Below are 26,886 nucleotides of genomic sequence, written 5' to 3'. Positions count from 1 at the left end.
TGAGCTCTTCTCGAAAATTTTAATTCTATTCCATAATTCCATATATAGATTTGCTATTAATTCTAAGTTCAAGTATAGATTGTTGGCATTATAGACTAGATACATATTCAAAATGGCGCCTCAATCATTTGATGACTTTTTGAAGCAACAGGCCCAACAACAACAACCTAAAGGGCAAACTTTGAATAGAGGATTTAATAATAACAGAGCAAATAGAGGATTTTCTCCGTATTCTTATCAAGATTCGTATGCTAGCACTCCTAATGGTTCTTTACCAGGAAGTGGATCTGTTACTCCAAGTACTCCTAATCCAAACTCGTCTACTGCATCTTTAACCTCATTGAATACTGCATTAAGCAAGTTGAATGTCGGTGATATTCCAATCCAGGCAAATTTATCGAACATTGAACATGCTACCAAGATTTCCGAAATCAAAACTGAAGCAGAAGCTATTGCCAATGCTGTTGCAGAGTCTTCCTTATCGGTTATTGATGAATGGAAATTAAATGATATTCTTAAGTCCTTATCCAAACCTAAAAATTCTCCTTTAGTAAGAGAATCCGCCATGGTCATTATTCAGCAATTAGTGATTAAACTTGGTGGTCAAACTCCAAGCGAGGCATATCTTTTGCAATTTTTCAGTAACTGTTACGATATGTGCGCTGATAAAGATAAGAACTGTGTTAAGGCTGCTAAGACCGCAGCTGATTCATTGTATGGTATATTCCCTGTTGAAGCAGCTGGATCCATAGTAATTGATGCCTTGTTAAGTTACTTATCTTCTTCAGCTAAGTGGAATTCTAAAATTGCCGCATTAGATACCTTTGACAAGTTGATAGATGATGTCCCAGCTGATTTATTAGAATTGAAGTTCGTCAACACTGTTCCTGTTTTAACTGATTTGTCTACTGATTTCAAGCCAGAATTAGCCAAGCATGGCTTGAAGATTATGATGAAATTCGTAAAGGTTTTGGACTCATTAGATTTACAGAACAAGTTTGAATTGATTGTTGAAACTTTATCAGATCCAAAGAAAGTTCCAGAATGTATTAAGAATTTGTCATCTGTTACCTTCGTTGCTGAAGTCACTGAACCAGTTTTATCTCTTTTGGTTCCAATTTTGGATAAGTCATTAAATATGTCATCTACTTCAAATGATCAATTAAGACAAACTGTCACTGTTACTGAAAATTTGACTAGATTGGTCAACAACAAGCGTGAAATTGAAGTATATATCCCAATTTTATTACCAGGTGTTCAAAAAGTTGTTAACAACGCCTCTTTACCAGAAGTTAGAGAATTAGCTGGAAAGGCGTTAGCCGTTTTGCAAGATGCAAAGGACGAACAATCCGATGGAATGTTCCATGGTAGAATTAATTTGACTCAAGCAAGAGAATTTTACACTGAAAATATGGATGATGAGTTGAAATCTGTTGCACAAACTTTGCATGTCGATTCAGACGAAACTATTTCCAATTATTTGGCATTTATTTTACAAGCTGATGCCAATGTTAATGATTGGAAACGTCTTACTGATTACTTAAACATGGCTATCACTAATTCTGACAATGAATTAAAGGAAAAGTATATCAGCAAGGTTCTTGCTAACTTAAGAGATTTATTCACCGCTGTTTCTACCAAGGTATATGATGACGAAGAAGGTGCAATCGAGATTGTCAATGCTGACTTTTCATTAGCCTACGGTTCTCGTATGTTATTAAACAAGACCAATTTGCGTTTAATTAAAGGACACAGATATGGTTTGTGTGGTAGAAATGGTGCTGGTAAGTCTACTTTGATGAGAGCTATCTCTAAAGGCCAATTAGAAGGTTTCCCAACCCCAGATCAATTGAAAACTTGTTTTGTTGAGCATAAGTTACAAGGTTCAGAAGCTGATATGGACTTGGTTGGGTTTATCGCTTCGGACCCTGAATTGCAAGGTGTTGGTCGTGACGAAATTGCTAAGGCTTTATTGGCCGTTGGATTCCCTCAAGAAAGATTAGATCAGCAAGTTGGTTCCTTATCCGGTGGTTGGAAGATGAAATTAGAATTGGCCAGAGCTATGTTGATGAAGGCTGATGTGTTATTGTTAGATGAACCTACAAATCACTTGGATGTTGCCAATGTTAAATGGCTTGAGGACTATTTAATTGAAAACACTAACATCACCTCGTTGATTGTTTCGCATGACTCCGGTTTCTTAGATAAGGTCTGTACTGATATTATCCATTATGAAAACAAGAAATTGGCCTACTATAAAGGTAATTTATCAGAGTTTGTTAAGGTCAAGCCAGAAGGTAAATCCTACTATACTTTATCCGATTCAAACGTTAAGATGGCATTCCCACCTCCAGGTATTTTAACTGGTGTTAAATCTAACACACGTGCTGTTGCTCGTATGTCCAACGTTACATTTACATACCCAGGTGCATCTAAACCATCTTTAGAAAATGTTTCGTGCTCCTTGTCGTTGTCTTCACGTGTGGCTATTTTGGGTCCAAATGGTGCTGGTAAATCTACCTTGATTAAATTATTAACTGCTGAATTAAACCCTAACGAAGGTAAGGTTGAAAAGCATCCAAATTTAAGAATTGGTTATATTGCCCAACATGCTTTACAGCATGTTGAACAACACAAGGAAAAGACTGCAAACCAATATTTGCAGTGGAGATATAGATTTGGTGATGATCGTGAAGTTTTATTGAAAGAATCACGTAAAATCTCTGAAGATGAAAAAGAACAAATGGCAAAAGAAATTGATATTCAAGATGGTAGAGGGCCAAGAGCCATCGAAGCTATTGTTGGTAGACAAAAGTTGAAGAAGTCCTACCAATATGAAGTCAAATGGAAATGGTGGTTACCAAAGTACAACTCATGGGTTCCAAAGGAAGTCTTACTTGAACATGGTTTCCACAAATTACTCCAAAAGTTCGATGATCATGAAGCATCTAGAGAAGGTTTGGGTTACCGTGAGTTAACCCCTACTGTTATCAGAAAGCATTTCGAAGGTGTTGGTTTAGACGGTGATATTGCTGACCATACCCCTATGGGATCATTATCTGGTGGTCAATTAGTTAAGGTCGTTATTGCTGGTGCTATGTGGAATAATCCTCATTTGTTAGTCTTAGATGAACCTACTAATTATTTGGATCGTGATTCTTTAGGAGGTTTGGCTATTGCTATCAGAGATTGGGCTGGTGGTGTCGTTATGATTTCGCATAATAACGAATTCGTCGGTGCCTTGTGTCCTGAACAATGGCATGTTGAAAACGGTGCTGTTGTCCAAAAGGGTACCGCTGCTGTTGATAACAAAAGATTTGAAGACGGTGATTCTGCCTCTCCTTCTCCTGCGCCAACACCAACCAAAAAGAGAGCTGATGACGATGATTCACCTGCTAACATCAAGGTCAGAACTAGAAAGAAGAAGATGACTAGAAACGAAAAGAAGGCACAAGCCGAAAGAAGAAGATTGCGTTACATTGATTGGTTGAACAGTCCAAAGGGTACTCCAAGATATCCGGATACTGATGATGAAGATGAAGATTAGGCTTGGTCCTGTCAATAATCTATTTATAATGTATAATAGTTTTAATAAATGTTTCTTGAATCAATAATACTAGTATTATCCATGGAATATGTCGAAGGACAATTTGCAGCATGTTTTAGATAATTTCTCAACTAACTCTAACTTCTCTTAATATTATTTGTTTTTTCTGCCAACTCATTGTCGATTGATTCTTCTCTATCACTGGCTAAGGATCCATGCTGTTTAATATCTAAATCATCAATACTGCTCAATGCTTCATCAACATTACTTGGAGAAAAAATGACGTCACCCTTGTTTTACCCATTACTACAGTGGTGCTGAAGAAAAAAAGATTTATTTCTTAAGCACAAGATAATGATTGTATATATAATTATCTAGTAAGTAACTCTCCTCATATAGTTGAATATTAGGATTACATAAACATATTTGAGCAATAAGTGTTCATCAATAGAAACATTCAGAGAAGTGCATTCTTCAGAATACATCTTTCGCAACCAGTGAAGATTCTAACAGAGCTCTAACAGACTATCTCAAAATCACCCTTATCAACCAATAGGGGATTTGATTCATCTAAACCGTATGACTTGTTACCAGTATTCATAGTTCTTACTAATAAATTACCCAATTACAGTTCATCATACACTAGAACAATTAAGAGATAAGACGGCATTGGGGTCTTGTATCGTACGACATTTGTAAATATGTCGCAAGTTCGAATCGCGACATTTAGTGTATCAACATTCGAAGGCAAAAAGATTTCAAACTCCTAAATCAATTTACATAAGTTTTACATCTATTAATCATAATTTATAGTTATTTTCGGCGGCTTGATAGCATTTTGAACTAAAGAAAAGATATATTGAATTACAATTCAAGAAGTTATAATTGTAAACCAATTTTAAGCGTATAAAATTTCATAATGGCTGATAGATATTCATTCTCATTAACAACATTTTCACCAAGGTATGTAATTTGGATTTGAGTTAAATTGGACATAGGAGATGGATTTAGAGGAATTGACCATTTTGGGCCGATTCTCCGTTCGTGATGATCATTACTAACAATTAATAGTGGTAAATTGGTACAAATTGAATATGCGTTAAATGCAGTCAAACAGGGTGTTACCACCATTGGTATCAAATCTGCCAACGGGGTTGTGATTGCCACAGAACGTAAAGCTAACTCGAATCTTCTCAAAGCTGACTCCAATACTAAAGTGGAATTAATTACGCCAGATATTGGTATGTCATACTCGGGGATGGGCCCAGATTTCCGTGTGCTTGTCGATAAGGCCCGTAAGCTTGCTCACACTAACTACAAAAGAATTTACAACGAATATCCGCCTGTGAAGGTAATGGTACAAGAAATTGCAAAAGTGATGCAAGAATCAACCCAATCTGGTGGTATCAGACCATTCGGTGTTTCATTATTAGTTGGTGGTTACGACAAGCACTCCGACTCCTTCCAATTATATCAGGTTGATCCTTCAGGAAGTTATTTCCCATGGAAGGCCACCGCAATCGGTAAAACTTCTGTTTCTGCTAAAACATTCTTAGAAAAAAGATGGAATGAAAATTTAGAATTGGAAGATGCTATCCATGTTTCTTTGTTGGCATTGAAAGAGTCCGTAGATGGTGAATTGACTGGTGAAAATTTGGACATTGCAATAGTTAGTGATTCCCAAGAGCATTTGTTAGGTTTTAAAGGTACTAACGTCGAGGGTCCAAGATTCAGAAAATTGTCTGCAGAAGAAATTAACGATAGATTAGATGCATTATAATCCACTAGATAGTCTTCCTTAATTAATACACAATGATATACGATTTGTTGTTGTAGTTTATCCTGTTGTAGTTTATAGTCTTAACTGGGTACTATGTCACGTGCTCAGCTCTTCAATAATTTTTTTTTTTTGCAAGAACCATCTCAGCTGCAAGAGCTCATCAAGTACCTATAAAGAATATTCTAAGATAATATAGGATTAGTTGAAGGTAGAGCGATCATGGCACGCAAGAATAAGTCTTCAACGAGGAAGAGAAGTTCCCAAAAGGTTCTTGATGCATTTCAAATCGCTGAACGTGCTGAAAATAGATCAGATGATGATTCGTACAATCGTTCTGGCGATGAAGATGACTTAGAAGTCCACGATGGGATCATGGATGCTAGTAAATTTTTGGCTAATAAGAGTAAAGATGGTGAAGAATTCAGCGATGAAGAATTAGACTCAGATGAAGCATTAGGATCCGATGACGATTATGACGTTTTAACGTCAAAATTTTCCCAGACCATTAGAGACAAACAAAAGAAAAAGAAGTTGAAAGAGAAGAAAAGAAAAAGAGGTGATTACAGTGGCAGTGATAGTGAGGGAGAAGACGACGATGAAGGTTATGCAAGTATAGACGAAAGCCAATTAGTTACATTATCAGAAGCTTGGGATATGGATGAGAAAGACGCTAAAAGCCTTCAAAAGTCTAACAATAAGAATGAACTTGTATTGGATGATGCATGGGAATCAGAGTCTTCCGAAGAAGAGAGCGAAGAAGACAGTGAAGAGGACGGTGATGATGAAGAAGATATCTTTAAGTCTGCATCTGAAAATGAAAATGACGATGATGAAGTTGATTTAGCAAATACCGTATCCAAGTTACAATCGCAATTAAAAAAGCCAGCCAAAGAAAGAAAAAGGTTGATTACTGAAACCACTGATGAAAATGAATTTAACTTGCCAACAAAGGGTGCGTCATTGTCTTTGCAAGATATGATATCGGCGGTTGATCCATCTGTATCTAAGGATGCCATTTTGATCGATGGAGAAGATAACAGCAAACAAAAAGCATTAGCAACACCACTTCCAAAGCGTATACAAGAAAGAAATGAAAGACAAATCGCTTATGAGATCACCAATGAAGATATCAGTAAATGGGATGACACCGTCCAACAAAACAGGAAGGCTGAAGTATTAAAGTTTCCATTAAATCCAGAAGTTAAGCATAATGATACTGCAACTACTTTCAGATCATCGAATGAGCCAACCACAGAATTAGAGAAGAAGATTCAAGGAATTCTTAAAGACTCTGCCTTAACTGATGACAAGAAAGAAGCCACGTTCGAGGAGATTGCGGCTGCAAACTTATCGGCAGAAGAGTTGAAGAAGAGAACTAATGAGTTGAGGTTAATGAGAGAATTAATGTTCCGTGATGAAAAGAGGGCCAAGCGTATCAAAAAGATAAAATCCAAGACATATCATAAAATTAAAAAGAAGGAAAGATTAAGAACTCAAGAAATGGTTGAGGGATCTGATATGGAATCTGACAATGAAGAACATGATATGAAGAGAGCCAAAGAAAGAATGTTATTAAAACACAAAACCCAATCTAAATGGGCCAAATCATTGATTAAGAGTGGATTGTCAAAAGATGCATCTAACAGAGATGAGTTAGAAGAAATGTTAAGACAAGGTGAAAAATTAAGGTCTAAACAATTAGGTTATGAAGAGGGTGATCAAAGTGACCAGGAAATTTCTGATATAGAGGGTGAATATGCCAAGGATGATGAAACCAATGAAGCAGATGAGATAAATAGAAACAAGTTAGGAAAGGGTGTATTGGCCATGGACTTTATGAAATCGGCTGATCAACGTCACAAGCAAGAGAACTTGAAAGAATTAGAGATGTTAAAGAAATTAGAAAATGGTGGTGATTTAGATGAATTTCAAGACGAAGCTACCTCTATTAATGTTTCAAAAAATCAAGGTAGAAGAGTATATACTCCAAGTGCATCCTCAATGAAATCCGACATGAATGAAATTAATCAAAGAACATTGGATGAAGTTAGAGATGATGAGTCTAACAATTTGGAGAATAGATTAAGTAAGAAATTTAAAGTGGTGGATAACTCAATTTCTAACAAAAAGTCGAACAAGACAACTAATGAACTTGAAAAAGAGAAGAAACTGCAAGCATCAGACGAAGCTGAGGATGTCAATCCTTGGTTAGCAGATAATGATTCTGAAGAGGCAATGCAAAAGTCTCGAAAGATCCATAAGGTGGACAAGACCTCATCAAAATTGTCAAAATCAGCGCAAAAGATTGCTAAAAACAAAAAGAGAAGTGCTTCTCAAAGAGATGATGAAGACACCATAATTGATATGCATGAAACCTTGAAGACCAAAGATATCCATGATAGCGATAATGAAAATTCTGATGATGAAAATAAAGACGATGGTCTTATGTTCAAACAAAAGGATTTAATCAAACAGGCATTTGCTGGTGACGATGTTGTACGGGAATTTGAAAAAGAGAAAAGACAAGTCGTCAAGGATGAAGGTGATAAAGAAGAAGATGTGACGTTACCAGGGTGGGGTGATTGGGCTGGAGGAAAGAAAAAGCCTAAGAAGAAGATAGTCCGTAAAATCGATGGTGTTGTTCAAAAAGATAAGAGAAAGGATAAGAATTTAAAGAACGTTATCATTAATGAAAGGGTGAACAAGAAGAATTTGAAATACCAATCATCAGGAGTGCCATTTCCTTATGAGTCTAGGGAGCAGTACGAAAGAGCCTTAAGAATGCCCGTGGGTCAAGAGTGGACATCAAGAGAGACTCATCAAAAATTGACCATGCCTAGAATCATTACTAAGCAAGGTACAGTCATTGATCCATTAAAGGCACCTTTCAAATAGTTCATATATATATATATCAGTAACAATTACCATTAATTCATATGTAACAATGAATATATAAATATAAAATTTTAAAAACACATAATCAAACATCTATTAAAATACCATTTCTGACAGCCCAGTCTTTACCACTTAAAAAGACGCCATTTGGATCCATCGACTTTCTAACCTTGTTGTACTCAATCAAGTTGTCACCAAACCAATTCTTCAAAATTGGATTAAAGCCCTTCATACTGTAAAAGTCCTTACCACCATATTCAAGTTGAGTTTGCAAATCTTCATCAGTTCTATGTTCACCATTTACACCGATGAAATTTTTAGCCCAGTGGGGTTTGCCATCTGCTTGAGTCATAATATCTTCGAACAATTGATACCATTCTTGAGAGTCAACATTAGTATAGAAAGGTCTATACATTGTAGCATTGATAAACAACGATAATTGATCATTCGTCACTTCGGCGTCATCACCAGCATATCTCAAATTTGAAGAATTATCCAAGTAAGGACGCAAATTATTACCAGGAATAGGACCAGGACTGAGTCTATCTCTGTTGGCCAACCACTTTTTATTTGGATACAATGAAGGTTCGCCATTATCATCAACAAATGCCTTTTCTGAATATGTAAGATTAGAACATCTAACTTCAATTGGAGCATGAACGTAGAATCTGTTTTGCTCACGGGCACTTTGAATTGCATCATTCAATTTAATCAAGACTTCTTGACCAAGACTCAAAGGTGCCGACCATTCGTTAACAAATTGCGAGAATAAACAATCCATATTCAACCCTTCGACAGAGTTCTGCACTGCTACATCACCCTTACCAAGAGTTTCCACATCGCCGTATTGATTCTTAAACACAAATTTTTCAATAAATGGAGTCAAACGAGGACATATGTGGACTGAGACCCACAACAAGGACTCATAGAAAGTCCTTCCAAACCATGTACCATACCACGAATCTCTTGGTGCCGATAATGGCTCGGTGGACTTCGAGGCTCTCCAACAAACACAATTTCCCGAGTACGGGAACCACCACACTCTTATAAACTCCGAGTCTAACCAAATAGTGTTCCAGTTTTTCAAAAGCGTGTCAAACTTGATGATCTCTTGTTTCGACTTGATGGTGTATCTTGGAATCGTTCTGAGCGTAACATGAGTTATAATCCCAATCTTACCCAAAGAAAGCATGGCCGCCTTAAACAATTGCGGGTTCTCGACTGACGAGCACGTTATCAACTTCCCACCTGCGTTCATGATATCAATTGATACCACCTGCTGACTCACCAACCCATGATACTGAGTAGATCCGTGCGTACCTGTCGAGATCACCCCGGCCACAGATTGGTCACTGATGGACCCCAAATTTTGAATCGCCAACTCGTGCTCCTTCAAATATTGGTTCAATTCGTAGATACGACACCCTGCTTGCACCGTCAAATCCACAAACTTCACCTCTTCTCCTTCTCCATTTTTGGCCGGACCTCTGAACTCCTCCTTTTTCAACACCTGGTTGAACTTATCCAAGTTACACAACCACTCCTTTGTCATCGTCATATCACTGGGGGAGTGCCCCGATCCTACTGTCATGATCGTTTTCCCATTTACTCTTGCCTGGTCCACCAATTCCCGGATTTCTTCCACCGTCCTTGGTTGAAAAATCGCCTGTGGCTTGCATAAAAATGTCTTTGCCCATGTCTGGTGAACAGTCTTCGTGCTCACAAATTTCTGAAGTGTTTTTGGAATATCACTCTTCATTATGCTTCGGTCTGAGTCCTTCAATCCGTGTATTACGTCTCCAATGTCCATAAATTTACCAGCCTATCCGTAATTATGTCCCATTAATCATCACCGAATGTCGCGTGAACACAAAAAATCAACGTGTACTGCATATTGAACGCGTCGTTTATGTCGTTTAAATTTTCAATTTTTCACGTAAAACTAGACACATTTCATATGGCGGCTAAAAGAAGATTCCTAGATAAAGAAGATTTCTTTTAATTATACAAGAAATAATAGTAAAAAAAACATGACTAGACCGCAAAACGTTGGTATCAAAGGTATCGAAGTTTATATTCCTTCACAATGTGTTAACCAAACAGAATTAGAAAAATTCGACGGAATTGCTGCTGGAAAATATACGATTGGGTTAGGACAAACCAACATGTCATTCGTCAACGACAGAGAAGATATTTACTCTTTATCGTTGACCGTTTTGTCTAAGTTGATTAAGAACTACGGTGTTGACACCAACCAGGTTGGTAGATTAGAAGTTGGTACTGAAACTTTGTTAGATAAGTCGAAGTCGGTGAAGTCAGTGTTGATGCAATTATTCGAAGGAAACAACGACATTGAAGGGATTGACACCATCAACGCTTGTTACGGGGGTACTTCTGCTGTGATGAACACCGTTAACTGGATCGAATCGTCCGCATGGGATGGAAGAGACGGTATTGTTGTCTGTGGTGACATTGCCATTTATTCGAAGGGTGCTGCTAGACCTACTGGGGGTGCTGGTGCTGTTGCTTTGTTGATTGGTCCAGACGCGCCAATTGTCTTTGATTCCACCAGAGGTTCTTACATGGAACACGCTTATGATTTCTACAAGCCAGATTTCACCTCTGAATACCCTATAGTCGATGGACACTTTTCGTTAGCATGTTACGTCAAGGCGGTCGACCACTGTTACAAGAACTACTCCAAGAAGGTCACCAAAGACGCTGGTAAGACTGTTGGTGTTTTTGACCACTTTGACTTTAACGCGTTCCACGTTCCAACCTGCAAGTTGGTCACCAAGTCTTACGCCAGATTATTGTACAATGACTACAGAGCCGATCCATCTAAGTTCAAGGACTTGATTGATGAAGAAACCAAGAAGTCTATCGACGGTTTATCTTACGACCAATCTTTGGTCGACAAGAACTTGGAAAAATTGTTTGTTGGTTTAGCTAAGGAACAAACCAAGTCGAGAGTCCAACCAAGTTTGAATGTTCCAACAAACACCGGTAATATGTATTCTGCATCCGCATGGGCTTCATTATCCTCTTTGTTGTACTACGTTGGTTCCGAACAATTGCAAAACAAGAGAATCGGTATTTTCTCATACGGTTCTGGTTTAGCATCTACTTTATTATCTGTCGTTGTTAAGGGGGACATTTCTAAAATTACTAAGAATTTGGACTTCGACCACAAATTATCTGAAGGTAGAGTTACTAAGACCCCAGAACAATTCATTGAAGCTATCGAATTGAGAGAAAAGGCACACTTACAAAAGTCATTCAAGCCATCTGGTAGTACTGAAACTCTTGCCAGTGGTACCTATTATTTGACTGAAATCGATGATAAGTTTAGAAGACAATACACTAAAAAGGATTAAATGTATATAATACAATACAGTTGATCACTTTGTTTGTTTTAGATTCATTTATTATTTATCTTTTCTCTATTAGCTCTATATGGATGTGCACGAGACACCATCTATTTATAACTATTTTGACGTAATGATGATAGTTTCCATTCAATAGTTAATTAATTTTTATAAAATATACCGTCTTGGTTTAATAGTAAGCTAAAATGCCTCAATTGTATCCAGCCTGGTTTTTATTCTCTAAAATCGACCGTTACATCTTTTCTTATGTCTCTACGCTCTAAATCGTTTTAACCGAGTCCCGAATTAAGGATCAGGAACCAATTCAGGCATCCTTAATCGCACAAATAGCTGCAAATCGGGACATCATGACTTGAACAAACTATGATAGAGACTGATTAAACTTAACCACTGACATATGCGTCCATTGAGATTGCCCCTGTCTTTGCTTACTACAAGTATTGCTCTAATTAACATATCCCCATAAAAGTACTATTTTTCGTAAAATTTCCTAATATTTGCAAAAGACCTAAATTTTTCAAAAATTGAGATTCACGATCTAATAAACGCAAACAAAGAAAAGTAGATCTAAAATCTTATATCTACCATAACAACATGTCTCTATAACCCTTAATCAATATACCATCAAATGGTCTTTTGGTTGCTCAATTCCTACGCCTAATGACTGACCATATTCGGAGCATGCTCTTGCTACTATTTCTTACCACCACCAGAGAGATAATTTTAAGGAAAATGCAACGTCTTGCCTACTAATATAAATTCGAATCCGTAAATAGACTCTAATACTATAAGGCTACATATTTTCTATGCATTGAGTTCAATTGTATTTAGCAATTCGAAATGCTATCTGTGTATCACACCTTCAAAGCCTTGAATTGCAAAATTTTTTTTACGTAGCAACTAACTGACTCCCGAGACACAATCCCTTACGTTTGAACCACAAAATACCTCCTTTTCAATGGTTACTTGCTTTTATTAGGGACTTGAATGTTCACAATCATCCCGATTGGCACACACGTGACCGGCCATAATTGTTCCAAATTCCAGTCTATTTGCTTGCTATTAAGCATCAATGTATACCTGACCTTCCTTCGTTTTATAAATATATATGAAAAGGTAGATTTTTCATTATCATTCCATTAAGATTTATTAGAAAGTAAAAATATTCTCAATTATAAGCGATGAAGGTATTTAATTTCGCATTGGTCGGTCTATTAGCTGGCAGTCTAGTGGCTGCAACAGATGGATTATCGACGTGGAAAGAGAAAGACGTGAAACACTTCTTGAAAGATCGTCAGATCGAATTCAGTGAGAAAGAATCGTTCGAAGAATTAAGCAAGAAGGCAGAAGTGGAGTTTGAAAATTTGAAGAACATCCACCGGGAAACTGTTAAGGACAATTCGCAGCAACATATATTAGCAACTAATCCTAAGGATGCATTGACCAATATTTTTCCGGCACATATCAATTGGAATTACTTGTTTGAATCCAATGCTGAACACGCCAAGCTGGTAAAGAATTGGATCTTCGAATCGTGGTCGATTGAGGGTCTCAAGGACTTTTTGACCAATAATAAGATCAAGTTCGACAAGAACTATAGCAAGCAAGATTTAATTGATTTGGCGCAAAAGGAATACGACAATATTGCACAGGGGCATGATGTTTCGGGATACTACCCGGGAGACTGGATCTATCAGGGATGGAGCGTTGACCGCTTAAAACAATGGTTAGAAGACCACGAATTAGAATTTGATTCCAAGGACGACAGAGAAAGCTTGTTGAGCAAAGTTAAGCATAATAACTATATTGCATCCTTATCAAATATTGACAACAAGAATTCTTTGTTAGATTCGCTTGATTTGTCACAAGCAAGTATTTTCGATAAGACAGGCAAAGTTAAAGACGAGTTTTTTGATACATGGTCATATGGCCAATTAAGAGAATGGTTATACTACCATGGATTCATTAACACAAAACCTAGTGTGTATGCGGATGAATTGGATGCTGAAAAGTTGAAAAAGATTGCCAAGTCTCATCAAAAGTACTTAATTTCAGACATCAAGAAATGGACTGATCAGGCCAAGAAGTCGGCTGACCCATATCTTTCGAAAGGAGCAGATAAAAAGAAAACTCTTGATAATGTCATCAATGATACATTCTTAATCGGGGTTGAAAAGTGGTCGAAGGATCGTTTGAAAGAATTTTTGAGATCTAGAAATGTTAAATTTTCACAATTTGCATCAAAAAATCAATTAGTCGATTTGGTGAAAAGAAGCAAGGATGTTAAGTTAGCCTATAAGCAAAATTCCAACCCCGCATCATGGTTAGTTCAAAGCTGGTCTACCGATAAAATTAAGGAATGGTTAGCGAACAAAGGAAAAGATGTTAAGGGTACCAGAGAAGATCTAATTAATAGCGTTAGCGATTATTTGCTGCAAAATTCGTTAGCTCCAATTGATTCTTTTGATTTCCTGGCAAATTTATATAAGCCAGATTTAGACGATTATAAGAAGTCGTTTAAGGAATCTTTTGATAAGGTCAACGAGAATATTAAAGATAGTGGATCAAAAGCTAAGGATAAACTTGATTCGGCTGTTGATTCTTCAGTAGCCGATAAAACAATGTTAGCTGCCTATTCCATTGGTGCTGAATACTACAGACAGGCAGCGAAAACCCTTAGCGAGAAGTACGCTGATTCAAAGTTCTCCTTAGATGATGCCTTATCTCAAGCTAAGGATGCATCTTATGAGTATGCCAACAGATTTGTTGAGGATGCGTCTAGTACGTATGCCGACAATAAACCACTTGTTGAAGAACAAGTGAAAAATGCAGGTATTGCTGCTTCTGAATATGCCAACACTTTGAGTAATCAATTAATTGAACAGCTTAAAGCGGGCAAAGCTAAGCTAAATGAAGTTGCTGATGATCCTAAAGAATACTTGAAAATCGTTAATGACTTTGTTGAGAAAAGCATCAAAGAAAAGCAGCCTATAGCCGAACAAGCTGCGAGCGATGCCTACAAAGCTGCCCAAGACTATCTTGCATCCGCCAATGATGCGATAGTCAAAAACTACGGTGAATACAAACCTGCAGCTGACGATGCCATGAATACCATCTATGGGTCGGCCAAGGACTACGCTAATGCTGCTAATGACGCAATCGAAAAAGGCTACAGTGCCTATAGACCAAAGGCTGTCGAAGCCGCAGAAAAAGCCAAAGAGTATGCTGATGCCATAAACGAGGCTGTAGGCAAGAACTTTGAGGAATACGAAGGAAAGCTTCAAGAAGCATATAAAGCTGCATCTGACGCGGCCGCCGCCGCCTATGCGGAATACAAGCCTGTAGTCGAAAGCACCGCTAAGAGTGCATACGATACGGCAAAACAATATGCTGGCAGTGCAAACGAAGCCATCCAGAGTACATACGCCGAAGCTAAACCAAAGGTCGAAGAAGCTGCCAGAAATGGCTGGGAATACCTTTTGGTCTCCTACTCCAATGCTGACTTGAGATCCTACTTGCAATCCTTTGGCTACAACTTCAACCTTTTATCTACTTTATCTCGTCAACAGCTTGTCAGATTAGCCAACGAACAATCTGACATCTTTTTGGCTCCGATACAAAGTGGGATAAATCGATAGTTGATGTCTTGAAAGACACTTCCAACGGGTTCCAAGAAATGATAGGCATAAAGCCAAAGGAAGAGTCTATCTGGTCAAAAGTTAAGAACTCCCTTTTCTAGGTTAGGATCTTCTCAATTTTTATTCTATTGAAATATATTTTGTTTGTTTAACCTTCGTTTGCTTTTATTCTTGACATATATAGGAATGTACAATTATAGTGTATCGATTGCAACATTTAAACGAAACGGGATGCGAAAAAATGCGATGTAGCTACATTTTCCATTTATTTCCGTTTAGGGAAGTCTACAATTGTTTGTTTTGAAATTGAGCTTTTTGGTTAAAACAGCGAGAAATTGATTCCTAAGCGGTAAACAAACAGGAAGACGTTAAGTAATTACAAGTAGATACATCTTTACAAAGTAGTCAAGGAACGTTCTAAGACACATTGCAGATATATAAAGACATATTATGAGAGAAGTTATTAGTATTAATGGTATGTTGAAGCATTAATGATATAAAAAAATTGTAATGATCGGACGTGAAACACGTCGATCTTGACGATGATTCTGAAGAAAACAGGCTCTGAATGGCGCAAATGAACATATTACTAACATATATGTAGTTGGGCAAGCCGGTTGTCAAATTGGTAATGCTTGTTGGGAATTATATTCGAAAGAACACGGGATTAGACCAGATGGGTACTTAGAAGATTCTTTAGACAACAGACCTAAAGGGGGAGAAGAAGGATTTTCTACTTTTTTCAGTGAAACTGGGTCAGGTAAGTATGTTCCTCGTGCATTGTACGTTGATTTGGAACCAAATGTGATAGACGAAGTCCGTACTGGTGCTTACAAGGACTTATTCCACCCAGAGCAGTTGATTGCTGGTAAAGAAGACGCGGCTAACAACTACGCCAGAGGTCATTATACAGTCGGAAGAGAAATGTTGGATGATATTTTGGACAGAGTTAGAAGGATGTCTGACCAATGTGATGGATTACAAGGGTTCCTCTTCACCCATTCTTTAGGTGGGGGTACTGGTTCTGGTTTGGGATCATTATTATTGGAACAGTTATCCATTGACTATGGTAAGAAGTCCAAGTTGGAATTCGCCGTCTACCCAGCTCCTCAGGTTTCCACATCTGTTGTTGAACCTTACAACACCGTTTTAACCACGCACACCACCTTGGAACACGCCGACTGTACTTTTATGGTTGACAACGAAGCCATCTACGATATGTGCCGTCGTAACCTTGATATTGCCAGACCAAACTTTGATTCTTTGAATAGCTTGATTGCTCAAGTTGTTTCCTCTGTCACTGCCTCATTAAGATTTGATGGTTCGTTGAATGTTGATTTGAATGAGTTCCAAACCAACTTGGTTCCATACCCAAGAATCCATTTCCCATTGGTTTCTTATGCTCCAGTGTTCTCCAAGAACAGAGCTAACCACGAATCTAACTCTGTGTCAGAAATCACTGCATCTTGTTTTGAACCAGGCAATCAAATGGTCAAGTGTGATCCAAGAACCGGTAAGTACATGGCCACTTGTTTGTTATATCGTGGTGATGTTGTTACCAGAGATGTACAAAACTCAGTCGCTCAAATCAAGGCTAAGAAGACCGTTCAAATGGTTGACTGGTGTCCTACTGGTTTCAAGATTGGTATCTGTTACCAACCTCCAACCGCCATCCCAGGCTCGGAATTAGCCTCCGCTAAGAGAGCTGTCTGTATGTTATCTAACACCACTGCCATTGCAGAAGCCTGGAGAAGAATTGACAGAAAATTCGACTTGATGTACTCTAAGAGAGCTTTCGTTCACTGGTACGTTGGTGAAGGTATGGAAGAAGGTGAATTCACCGAGGCTAGAGAAGATTTGGCTGCTTTAGAAAGAGATTACATTGAAGTAGGTACTGATTCTTATCCTGAAGAAGAAGAAGAATACTGATCTATTGATATTTTGTGATTTTATTTCTAATGAATTTTTCTCTAATACCCCCCTCGTTTCGCTCTATATAATTAATTTTTCTTTTTAGTGTTATATATCTCGGTTACTACATGGTTAATCTTACTTTATTTATATATATTTTCTCTAGCTCTTCTTATGATCGTTTACTGTAATAAATTCAGGTTTTGTTTATCGTGATTTGTAAGTCGAGAAAAAAAAAATTCTGTGGCATTACCGGAACCTATAAAAATGAAATCTTTCAGTCATAAACTATCTTAAATTGATAATAATCAACCGTTAATATCTAGTCGAATATGGAAGATAAGAGAGAATTGTTGAAGCAGCCATTGCATGGTATTTATATACCAATCTTATTAATGCTTGGTGGTACTTTAATTTTTGGTGTTGAGTATTTACCGTACACTATTTCCATTATAGTTGTTATCTGCTCTTTCAAATTTTATGAATCGTATTCCAAGAGACTGTCGTTGGACACCCTTAAATGGAATGAATTTGAGTTGATTGACAAGACCGTTATTTCAAGAAACTCAGCTATTTACAGATTCAAGTTAAACAACGAAGATGAGGTATTAAATATTCCACCAGGACATAATGTTGCATGTTGTATGGAAATCGACGGAAAAGATGAGATTAGGTATTATTCACCTATCTCCAATCAGTTTGACACTGGGTTTTTTGATATTTTAGTCAAATCATATCCTACGGGTAAGATTTCCAAGAGATTTGCCATGCTTAGAGAAGGACAAACCGTGAAATTTAGAGGACCAGTAGGGAGATTAGAGTACAAGACCAATATGGCTAAAGAGATTGGATTAATTGCTGGTGGTTCGGGTATTACTCCGGTTTTGCAAGTTATCACTGAGATTATCACCAATCCTGAAGATCACACTAAGATTTCTTTGATTTTTGCCAACGAAACTCATAACGATATCTTGTTGAAGAGCGAAATCGATGAAATTGCTAAGAAATATCCTAACTTTAATGTTCATTACACTTTGACCAAGGCCCCAACTGGGTGGGAAGGAAGTACTGGGTTTGTGACAAAGGAAATGATCCAAAAGCATTTGCCTTCTCCAGATGCCGAAAACAAGCTATTCATTTGTGGTCCTCCAGAAATGAAGAGATCTTTGATTGACATTTCAGCCGAGTTAGGTTGGGAAAAGGGTGTTATGAAGTCGTCTACTGAGCACCAAGTTTTCTGTTTTTGATGCTTAACATTATAGAATCTTTATACTTGTAATATCTTATATATATATAATTTGCATACAAACTTGTAGTTTATGATTCTATAAACCTCAATTATCTATGCAAGGATCTTAGTTACAAGAAGTGGCAAACTTGAGCATTTTTGACATATCTTTACGAGATCTGCGTTTTGTTGTTCCTACACTTAAATAGTTACATATACGATAATTTGATAGTTCAAAATGGAAAACATTGAACGCACCTATATAGGGGTAGTGATGAAGCTTACTAATGTTCGTTATTAGTCGTATTCTGATAATTTGTGGTTGATGGGACTGAAATTTCTTCGGTCGTATCTCGGATATAACAGAACGATAGTATTCCATTATCAGATTGCCAAAGGGTATAAAAGGAGACAGAGAACCTCTTGTTGAATTAGAATATTAAAAGCTATAAGATCAATTGATTAGAAACTAACGATGTCACCAACCACAAATTACCAAGCAATTAAACTCGAAGATAAATTCGGATACGGTACCATGAGTCTTACTTGGACTCCTAATCCACCTCCTTTCGAACAGTCAATCGAAACAATTAAATACGTAACAACTAGCGACATAGGTACTAAATTACTCAATGGTGGAGAATTCTACGGGTTTCAGGATAAAGAACTTAATTTGAAGTTGCTCAAACAATTTTTGGAATCTAGTGATCCTAAATTGACCAAGGACCTAATTATCTCTATAAAAGGTGGCCTTCAGGCAAATTTGGTACCAGATGGATCTAAAGAAGGCATTTCTAAATCAATTGAAAACATAATTTCGTATTTCCCCCAAGATAAGACTTCTCGACCAACACTTATTTTTGAAGCAGCTAGAGTCGACCCAAAGGTGCCAATTGAAGAAACAGTGTCCTACATTGCTGAATACGTGAAGCAAGGTAAGATAGATGGAATATCTCTTTCAGAAGTAGGAGCACAGTCAATTGTGAAGGCTTCCAATGTATTTCCCATTTCTTGTGTTGAAGTCGAATTTTCCTTGTTGTGTCAAGATATTATAAATAATGGGGTATTAGAAGAATGTTCCAAACGCAATATTCCAATTATTGCTTATTCACCTATATGTAGAGGATTTCTTACTGATTACACTGTGGAAAGAGAAGACACTTTCTTGTCTCTGTTAGATAAAAATGATATAAGAACTCATGTTGACAAGTTTTCCCCGGAAAACTTCAAGCATAACATGGTATTAGTAAAGGAGTTGCATAAATTTGCCCACACCAAGAAGAATACCTCATTAGAATCTTTGTCTCTCTCATGGATTTTAAAAATTTCTGAGCTTAAAAATTTCGAAGGCATCAGCGAAGTGACTAAGATCTTGCCTATTCCAAGTGGTTCTACAAAGGAAAGGATTAACAAGAACTTCGGTCAAATTGTTGAGTTGACTGATGATGACTTAGCAGAAATTCAACAGATCTGCAAGTCACACGAAGTAAAGGGGTATAGATATACTAAGGAACTTGACTTTATGAATTTTGCTTGAAATAATACACTCTAAAACCTTCTAGAGTATACTCTGAATCTTTGTTAGCTATTTTATATTGTAGGACTATGTATGAAACCTGAATAAATGAATATATGAATATTTCAAGTTTTGGCATCTTGCATCTGCAGCCATCGGAACATTTAAATATGTCTTCGCAAGATTTATAGAATCGTAAGCGAATATCTACACACATAAGGTGAATAATTAACGAAATATGAGTTACAGAGAAGATAGAATAATATGTACCTTCTACACTAAGATAGGTGCATGTAGACATGGAGAGAAATGCTCAAGAAAACATGTAAAACCATCATCTTCAGATACAATCTTACTTCCTAATTTATACCAAAATCCAAAGCTTAATAAAAATGACGGCGAAGAATTAAACCCAAAACAAGTGCAAGAATACTTTGATCACTTTTATAAAGATATATTTCTTAAGTTTGCATTATTTGGTGAAGTTTATTCGATGGTGGTATGTGAAAATGACAATAATCACTTGAACGGAAACGTATACGTGAAATTTGCCAACGAGGATTCGGCCTACAATGCTGTAATGCTTTTAAACCAAGAGTGGTTTGGAGGACGCCCAGTCCACTGTGAGTTGTCTCCAGTAGAGAGTTTCCACGATGCCAACTGTAGGGCATATGAGAGTTCTACTTGCAATAGGGGTGATCATTGTAATTTTATGCATGTACACAAGCCAACACCCCAACTCAAATCCAGTTTATTCAAGAGTCAAGAGAAGAGTATATTGACGAAACAACTTCAGCTTTTACGAGGAGAATTGACTGGTCTGGAAAATAAAAATGAAGAACACGAGGTAGTTAGCGAACAAACGTCCAAGCCTGCTGAAACTACATCGACTGAGACAGTTGAAAAGCTCTTTGCTAGTAGCATACCGTCACATATATAGAAAAATACTCTTTTAATATCATAATTTTTGTAATTGGGTGTAGTTATTGTACACCAATCTTATCATGAGACTCCGACCTCGAAGTATTATTCTGAGAACCGGCAATTATTGGCTAAACTAAAACACTTTTCAATTAATTATTTCAAGTGTTCAAATTAAGATGTTAAAGATAAGTCTAATTAGTAGACTGAAGCCCTCTTTGATCACCTTGAATTTTCGGTACGACAATTGTGCATTTTCAGCAGGTTCTGGGTTTAGTTTGAGAAATTTTTCAACAGCATGTATAATAAACGAACCTCATTTAACAATTCCTAAAGTATATCAACAATACCTCTTTAGAAGAAATATGTCGACGAAGCATGATTCTGATAAACAAAGTCATTCGCATGGCAATATAGGCGGAGACTCTAAGCACCATCAAGGTAATGAACATAGCCATGAACACAGCTTACTCGGACATTCCCATTCACATTCACGTCATCAACCGAATGAATTTCTTTCAGTAAATACAGACACAATTAAGCACAATCCAGCGGTCCGTATCACCTGGATCGGTTTATTGGTAAATGTGGCAATGGCAGTATCCAAAGGGGTTGGTGGTGTGTATTTCCACTCCCAGTCGTTGATTGCAGATGCAATTCACTCAATTTCTGATATGTTTGCTGATTTTTTGACGTTGGCTACAGTCAATGTTGCACAGAAAGTTGGATCGCCTACCCATTATCCCTTAGGATATGGAAAAGTCGAAACTATTGGTTCGGTACTAGTTAGCGGAGTTTTATTATTTGCTGGTGTTTCAGTGGGCTGGTCTTCATTGCTACAGGTATTTGAATTTGCATTGCCAGCTTACATGTTTGAGTACGTTTCTATGATTCAGATTGGTCATTCCCATTCCCATGCTGGATTGGGAGGAGAAGTCGATAGTCATGGCCATGGTCATAGTCATATGAGCGGTGGAGCACCAGATTCATCCATAGTACCGACTTCAAGACCAATCCCTAACATTAATGCTGCTTGGTTAGCTGGTGGTTCTGTTATTGTAAAAGAGCTTCTTTACCGTAAGACCATGAAAATTGCTGTTGAAACCAATTCTAAGGTTCTTGTTGCCAATGCTTGGCATCATAGAGTTGATTCTTTAACTGCAGTGGTCGCATTATTGACTGTGGCTGGTGGTAATATATTCAACGTTGCATGGTTGGATTCGATTGGTGGATTGTGTGTTTCGGTGTTGATCATTAAAGCTGGTTGGGATAGTTTCAAGACCTCAATATTTGAATTGATCGACAAGGGAGAAGATGTTGAAAGTGAAGTATTCTCTAAAGTTCACGATATAGTAACAGAAGAAATTAAAAATGTCGCTAACAATGAATTCAAGATTGATAAACTATCCGTCCTAAACTCTGGAGCAATTACCAATATCTATATGACTCTCTCAACGTCGAAAGAATTTCGACTTAAAGAGCTCAACCAAATAGAGTCGAACTTAGTAACAGCCATTAAAGCAGATTATGAATTTGTCAGAAATATTTTTATCTTATTTAAGGATTCTGAGCAGCAGAAAATCTCTCAAGAACGTTCTACGGAGTCTTCTCATGAACATACAAAATAGACGACGACGGAGTATATGTATATATAAAGTTATGTATATAAACTATTTACAAATAAAACAATTAGCTTATTTATTTCTTAGATTTTTTATTATTTGATTTCTTTTTTAATTGTTTTTTAGGATTCTTTCCTTCAATATATTGCAAAATATCATCAACTGATTTAGAAGCAATTTCAGGATTAGGTTGAGTAACATCATTTTTCTTTCCTTTTTTACCGCTCTTTAATTGTTGTTCAATGGCAGACTTTGCCTTGACTCTACCATTAGAAGAGCTTGCTTGTTGGGCAAGTGCTTTCTTTTGTTCTAACTTCTGTTGCTCATTGTAAGCTAAATAAGTGGATATGTTAGTGACAAAGCTTGAAGACTTCTTCGAAAGCTGATCATCAGGACCAATGAATTTCGTGAAAATTTCATTAGCGGACTTAAATTGATCTAAAGCAGATTTAAAATCACCACCTCCTAACAAAGTGCCACCGAATCTGTATCTAAGCATACCACAGATCTGAGATTCTTCTCCGTTCAATTTAATTGAAATAGAGATAGCTTTTTCAAACAATTTATTAGCTTGCTGGAATAACTTATGTTCTGATAAAAGTTCTGCTAAGTTAGCAAATGTATTGACAGATGATGGGTGACCATCACCATAAACAAGGGTCCAGTCATTTATAGCCTTGTTATACAAATTCAAAGCATTAATGTAGTCATCATTTGTACTTTCGAAAAATGCAGAATTGATATAAGCAGTAATACTTTCATACGAGTCAAAACCAGTAGTTCTTTCAGCCAAAATGCAAGCTTTACGGGCAATATCACAAGCTTCACTCTTTAAACCCAATTCGGCATAGTATTGAGATAATAATCCGTAAAATTTACTCGTTTCCGGATGAACTCTACCATAAATTTGCTCATATACAGATAACAAATTATTCAACAAGTTGATTCCGGTTTCATTCTCGCCTTTGAAAATTTGAGCTCTCGCAGTTTCAAATATTTCGTCAACAAGAGTTGACTTGTAAGTTGAGTCTTTAACTATTGGCACAAAATTAACAATGTCATCTGTAACGAAAATTGTAGTGCGTTCAACAGGCTTAGTAGTAAGTTGAGATTGTTGTTTCTTATTCTTTTTATTTTTAGAAGATTTAGCTTCAACAACTTGTGTTTCCACAGCTAATTTGCCTTTGAAATCTTCAAATTCTTCCTTAGTGAAAACATAATCCAATGATTTCCATTGAATACCATATTTAATGGCAATTTCTCTAAATAATTGAAGTGGTCTGATTAAATTCGAAATCCAATCTGCTGGTAATTGATATCTGAAACGAATCAAAACCTCATTTGCAACTAATTCAATAACACTTCTGCTATTTAACTTAGTAAATTCTAATTCAGTTGCATTATAGAAGCTCTTTAAAGTTTCATCAATAACACATTCTGGGTTTGAATCAATTTTACTTCCTAATAAGCAATTATGGAAATGAGAAACAAAGGCAGGAATTAAATAGACTGGGATATCAGCAGAAAGTCTACGCAATAAATGCTTAACAGATCTAGCAACCATTTCTTGAACGGAAATTCGGAAGAGAGAATCAAAGTTTGCAACGATTGGTTCGAATTCACCGCTTGAAACTTCTTCTTTATCATCTTCTTTACTTTCCTCATTATTAGACTTCTCTTCTTCCTTCTTATCCTTATCTTCTCCTTCAGCCGCTTTCTTTTCAGATTCTTCCTTTCTCTTTGAGACTTCTTCTTCATTTGTTTTTTTGGCTTCGGCAGTTTTCTTCAAGTGTTTTTCTTTTCTAAGGCATGCTTGTTCAGCAATATACCCCAAGTATCTTAAATTAATACCTTGTTTGTGCAACATTGAAGTTAAGTGGTTACCATCGAATGGAGATATTTGTTTTGAGTTTTCTTCTAAAAATTCTTCAATTAAATGTTCTTTAACAAACTTGGAGACTTCCCTAACTTCGTCTTGATCGGTTGAATTTTCATCAATTGAAGTAAAGGCATCAGTATTAACAGTGACTTGATCAGATGGAAGTACGATTTGTGGCTTTTCACCATCCTTAGCTTCCAATTTCCCTTCCTTTTCTAAGCGTTCTGTTTCGGCTTTGAATAATACGGAAACCTTACGCTTCCACCATTCCTCAACAGCTTCGTGTCTTAATACAGTTTCTCTATGAGGATAAGAAGTTTCCTTGGATTCATCCCAGTGAGATTCAATGAATTCAATATCAAGGGGAGTGGCCCTGTATAAATCAATAATATATTTACGTTCATCAGTGCCTCTTACACCTTTTATGTCTTTCGAAGTAATTAAATCACCTTCAGATTTCACATTATTATCTAAAGTAACCGAATGTGACTTTAAATGGAATGCTTCCGCAATTGGTTTCAATACGTTCTCGAAAGAAGAGTCGCTTAGAATCTTTGAGCCATCAGTGGATAAGCCGTAGCAGACCTTATCAGCGGGCTCTTCCTCGTTTTCATCTTCATGGCTGGAATCCAAAATACCTGGAACAGGTGCCTGGCATATAACTCTTTGACCCATATAATCAACGATACAAGTAACTAAGTTATAAATACCTTTAGCATCAATTCTGTTCAAAAGTTTAATGGCTGCTAAATCTTTGCTAGAAGTATATCTTGCTGCTTCATTACCTCCAGTAGAATCAAATGCTCCAGTAGCATTAACACCTAATGAGTAGAAAATTCCATTTCTCAAGTAAATATGGTAATCTTTTGGTTCATTTGGATTCAATGGTGTTAAGTTACCTTTAATAACATTCATAGCAGTTTCAGTGGCCACCTTATTAAATTCATTTAATGATTTAATTAATAATTTCTCCCTTAAAATTCTTTCATTAATGGTGGAGTTTGGTAATTCACGAATAGCTTGGAAGTCCTCATTCCATTCCTTAACAAATCCAGATCCATCAACACCATTCGAAATTAAAGGTAATTGTGATCTCGAAGCATCTGGTTGATTGACAAAATTAGATGGATTGACAATCCAGGGACTTGTCATTAAAGAGTTTGAAGGAATCAAGTAAGTTTCAGGATGTTTACTGGATCTTGATAAAGCCACTTCATTTTCTTGAATTGTCTTACTAAAAGAAGATGATAATGAATCAACCAAATTAATTAACAAATAATCCTTATGAGCTTTACCATTTTCATTCATTTTAATTGAAGGGTTGAAGTTAATAGTAGAGGATTTGTTAACAAAAACCCAGAAAGATGACATGTAATATTGAAAGTCTCATTTTCTAAGGTTTGTAACGTAATATATAACAAGTCACCCTTTAATTTCTGATATGACGGTACAGGAGACCACTGTGAAATAGTCAAAGACTTAACTGGAGTCTTGATATTCCCAGTAACGTTGTTAAAAGTCCCGAATTCAACCAAACTTGGAGTGTTTCCAGAAATCAATTCATCTGTGATTTTGCTTATTTGCTGTTTTTCTTCAGCCGTAAACACGATTTCTGGTTTCTTCTCCTCGGAATTTTCAGCATCATCGCTTGTGTTCTTGACTTCATCAGTTTCTTTGCTCTTATTGTCTTGGGTTTCCGGTTCGGTTTCTTTAACTTCGTGCAAGTCAAGGTCACCGAACTTCGAAACACCACTCAAAACACCAAACTCAGAACTGTACTTGTCAATGAAGTGCAAACCAATAACCTCTCTAAACTTGTTCAAGTGGTCATAGATAGCAGCCAAGTTGTATGGTTTTTCCTTCAATACCAAGTTTAACTTATCGATTTCGCCAACACCCAATTCGCTCAAAATGTCCTTCAATGGAACCAAATCATCAAAATTTTCACTGAGATTCACGTCTTGGTAGAAAACATTAAAATTAGTCAAATTCTGAGTAGCAGCCGAAAGATTTAACGTTTCCCTTATATCAGCTAACGTTTCGTTCAACAATGATGGAACTTCTAAGTCTTCTTCATTGGAAATACAAGCTGGAAGCTTGATTCTCAACGTAATCTGCTTGATTTCTTCTTGAACCAATGCTTCTGCAGATGCTTCGTCGGACGACATAGCTAACAAATATCCTTATTCGAAACAAATTACAATTTTGGAATATGGAGAAATTTCAAAAGATCGGTATTATATTGGTCGAACTTTTTCAATAATGAAAAATTATGTTTGTGTAACTTTTTTAATTTTTTATCCCCGGAGATTATGGGTTAATTACTGCAAAAAAAGACTCTAAAGTAAAGTGGTATAACTGGTAATAGGATAGGTTTCTTGACATAGTTCATTCATTCAGGAGTTATTCGACTTACTCTTATGTTTTAGAACTTATTTTTTATGATGTAAAATGGGACAGAATTTTGCACCAATAGCTATGTTTGAATCATGCCTTAGATCCATGGCCTGTTGCATAATTAACAGTTTCGAATCTACTGATATATCTGGAGGTTACATTG

At 36.7% G+C, this 26,886-nt stretch overlaps 13 protein-coding genes across 13 annotated transcripts; 10 read left to right on the top strand and 3 right to left on the bottom strand.

Moving 5' to 3' along the window:
• Positions 1-112: 112 nt before the first annotated feature.
• ELF1 (Elf1p) lies at positions 113-3,547 on the top strand (the record flags this gene model as incomplete). Its single annotated transcript, XM_015610372.1, has 1 exon — positions 113-3,547. One exon carries the CDS (start codon positions 113-115, stop codon positions 3,545-3,547), a length of 3,435 nt encoding a protein of 1,144 aa, XP_015468844.1.
• A 919-nt stretch (positions 3,548-4,466) lies between these two features.
• PRE8 (proteasome core particle subunit alpha 2) lies at positions 4,467-5,327 on the top strand (the record flags this gene model as incomplete). The annotated part of the gene is made up of 2 exons (XM_015610371.1): positions 4,467-4,510; positions 4,619-5,327. The coding sequence occupies 2 exons, from the start codon at positions 4,467-4,469 to the stop codon at positions 5,325-5,327; spliced, it is 753 nt and encodes a 250-aa protein (XP_015468843.1).
• A 219-nt stretch (positions 5,328-5,546) lies between these two features.
• Positions 5,547-8,222, top strand: AC631_01540 (uncharacterized protein; the record flags this gene model as incomplete). The annotated part of the gene is made up of 1 exon (XM_015610370.1): positions 5,547-8,222. The coding sequence occupies one exon, from the start codon at positions 5,547-5,549 to the stop codon at positions 8,220-8,222; it is 2,676 nt and encodes an 891-aa protein (XP_015468842.1).
• An 85-nt stretch (positions 8,223-8,307) lies between these two features.
• On the bottom strand, positions 8,308-9,981 carry ALO1 (D-arabinono-1,4-lactone oxidase; the record flags this gene model as incomplete). The annotated part of the gene is made up of 1 exon (XM_015610369.1): positions 8,308-9,981. The coding sequence occupies one exon, from the start codon at positions 9,979-9,981 to the stop codon at positions 8,308-8,310; it is 1,674 nt and encodes a 557-aa protein (XP_015468841.1).
• A 271-nt stretch (positions 9,982-10,252) lies between these two features.
• On the top strand, positions 10,253-11,599 carry ERG13 (hydroxymethylglutaryl-CoA synthase; the record flags this gene model as incomplete). Its single annotated transcript, XM_015610368.1, has 1 exon — positions 10,253-11,599. One exon carries the CDS (start codon positions 10,253-10,255, stop codon positions 11,597-11,599), a length of 1,347 nt encoding a protein of 448 aa, XP_015468840.1.
• A 1,193-nt stretch (positions 11,600-12,792) lies between these two features.
• On the top strand, positions 12,793-15,249 carry AC631_01537 (uncharacterized protein; the record flags this gene model as incomplete). Its single annotated transcript, XM_015610367.1, has 1 exon — positions 12,793-15,249. The coding sequence occupies one exon, from the start codon at positions 12,793-12,795 to the stop codon at positions 15,247-15,249; it is 2,457 nt and encodes an 818-aa protein (XP_015468839.1).
• A 450-nt stretch (positions 15,250-15,699) lies between these two features.
• Positions 15,700-17,178, top strand: TUB1 (alpha-tubulin; the record flags this gene model as incomplete). The annotated part of the gene is made up of 2 exons (XM_015610366.1): positions 15,700-15,724; positions 15,854-17,178. 2 exons carry the CDS (start codon positions 15,700-15,702, stop codon positions 17,176-17,178), a joined length of 1,350 nt encoding a protein of 449 aa, XP_015468838.1.
• A 314-nt stretch (positions 17,179-17,492) lies between these two features.
• On the top strand, positions 17,493-18,407 carry AC631_01535 (cytochrome-b5 reductase; the record flags this gene model as incomplete). The annotated part of the gene is made up of 1 exon (XM_015610365.1): positions 17,493-18,407. The coding sequence occupies one exon, from the start codon at positions 17,493-17,495 to the stop codon at positions 18,405-18,407; it is 915 nt and encodes a 304-aa protein (XP_015468837.1).
• Positions 18,408-18,863: 456 nt separating this feature from the next.
• AC631_01534 (pyridoxine 4-dehydrogenase) lies at positions 18,864-19,925 on the top strand (the record flags this gene model as incomplete). Its single annotated transcript, XM_015610364.1, has 1 exon — positions 18,864-19,925. One exon carries the CDS (start codon positions 18,864-18,866, stop codon positions 19,923-19,925), a length of 1,062 nt encoding a protein of 353 aa, XP_015468836.1.
• A 217-nt stretch (positions 19,926-20,142) lies between these two features.
• AC631_01533 (uncharacterized protein) lies at positions 20,143-20,844 on the top strand (the record flags this gene model as incomplete). Its single annotated transcript, XM_015610363.1, has 1 exon — positions 20,143-20,844. The coding sequence occupies one exon, from the start codon at positions 20,143-20,145 to the stop codon at positions 20,842-20,844; it is 702 nt and encodes a 233-aa protein (XP_015468835.1).
• Positions 20,845-21,190: 346 nt separating this feature from the next.
• AC631_01532 (uncharacterized protein) lies at positions 21,191-22,453 on the top strand (the record flags this gene model as incomplete). The annotated part of the gene is made up of 1 exon (XM_015610362.1): positions 21,191-22,453. One exon carries the CDS (start codon positions 21,191-21,193, stop codon positions 22,451-22,453), a length of 1,263 nt encoding a protein of 420 aa, XP_015468834.1.
• A 70-nt stretch (positions 22,454-22,523) lies between these two features.
• Positions 22,524-25,478, bottom strand: AC631_01531 (uncharacterized protein; the record flags this gene model as incomplete). The annotated part of the gene is made up of 1 exon (XM_015610361.1): positions 22,524-25,478. One exon carries the CDS (start codon positions 25,476-25,478, stop codon positions 22,524-22,526), a length of 2,955 nt encoding a protein of 984 aa, XP_015468833.1.
• A 152-nt stretch (positions 25,479-25,630) lies between these two features.
• Positions 25,631-26,494, bottom strand: AC631_01530 (uncharacterized protein; the record flags this gene model as incomplete). The annotated part of the gene is made up of 1 exon (XM_015610360.1): positions 25,631-26,494. The coding sequence occupies one exon, from the start codon at positions 26,492-26,494 to the stop codon at positions 25,631-25,633; it is 864 nt and encodes a 287-aa protein (XP_015468832.1).
• Positions 26,495-26,886: the final 392 nt, after the last annotated feature.

This window comes from Debaryomyces fabryi (genome assembly GCF_001447935.2).
Source record: "Debaryomyces fabryi strain CBS 789 chromosome Unknown contig00021, whole genome shotgun sequence".
In the NCBI taxonomy this organism is placed as follows: Eukaryota; Fungi; Ascomycota; class Pichiomycetes; order Serinales; family Debaryomycetaceae; genus Debaryomyces; species Debaryomyces fabryi.
The sequence above is the reverse complement of the archived record's forward strand: the minus strand, read 5'-3'. Positions and strand labels throughout refer to the sequence as shown.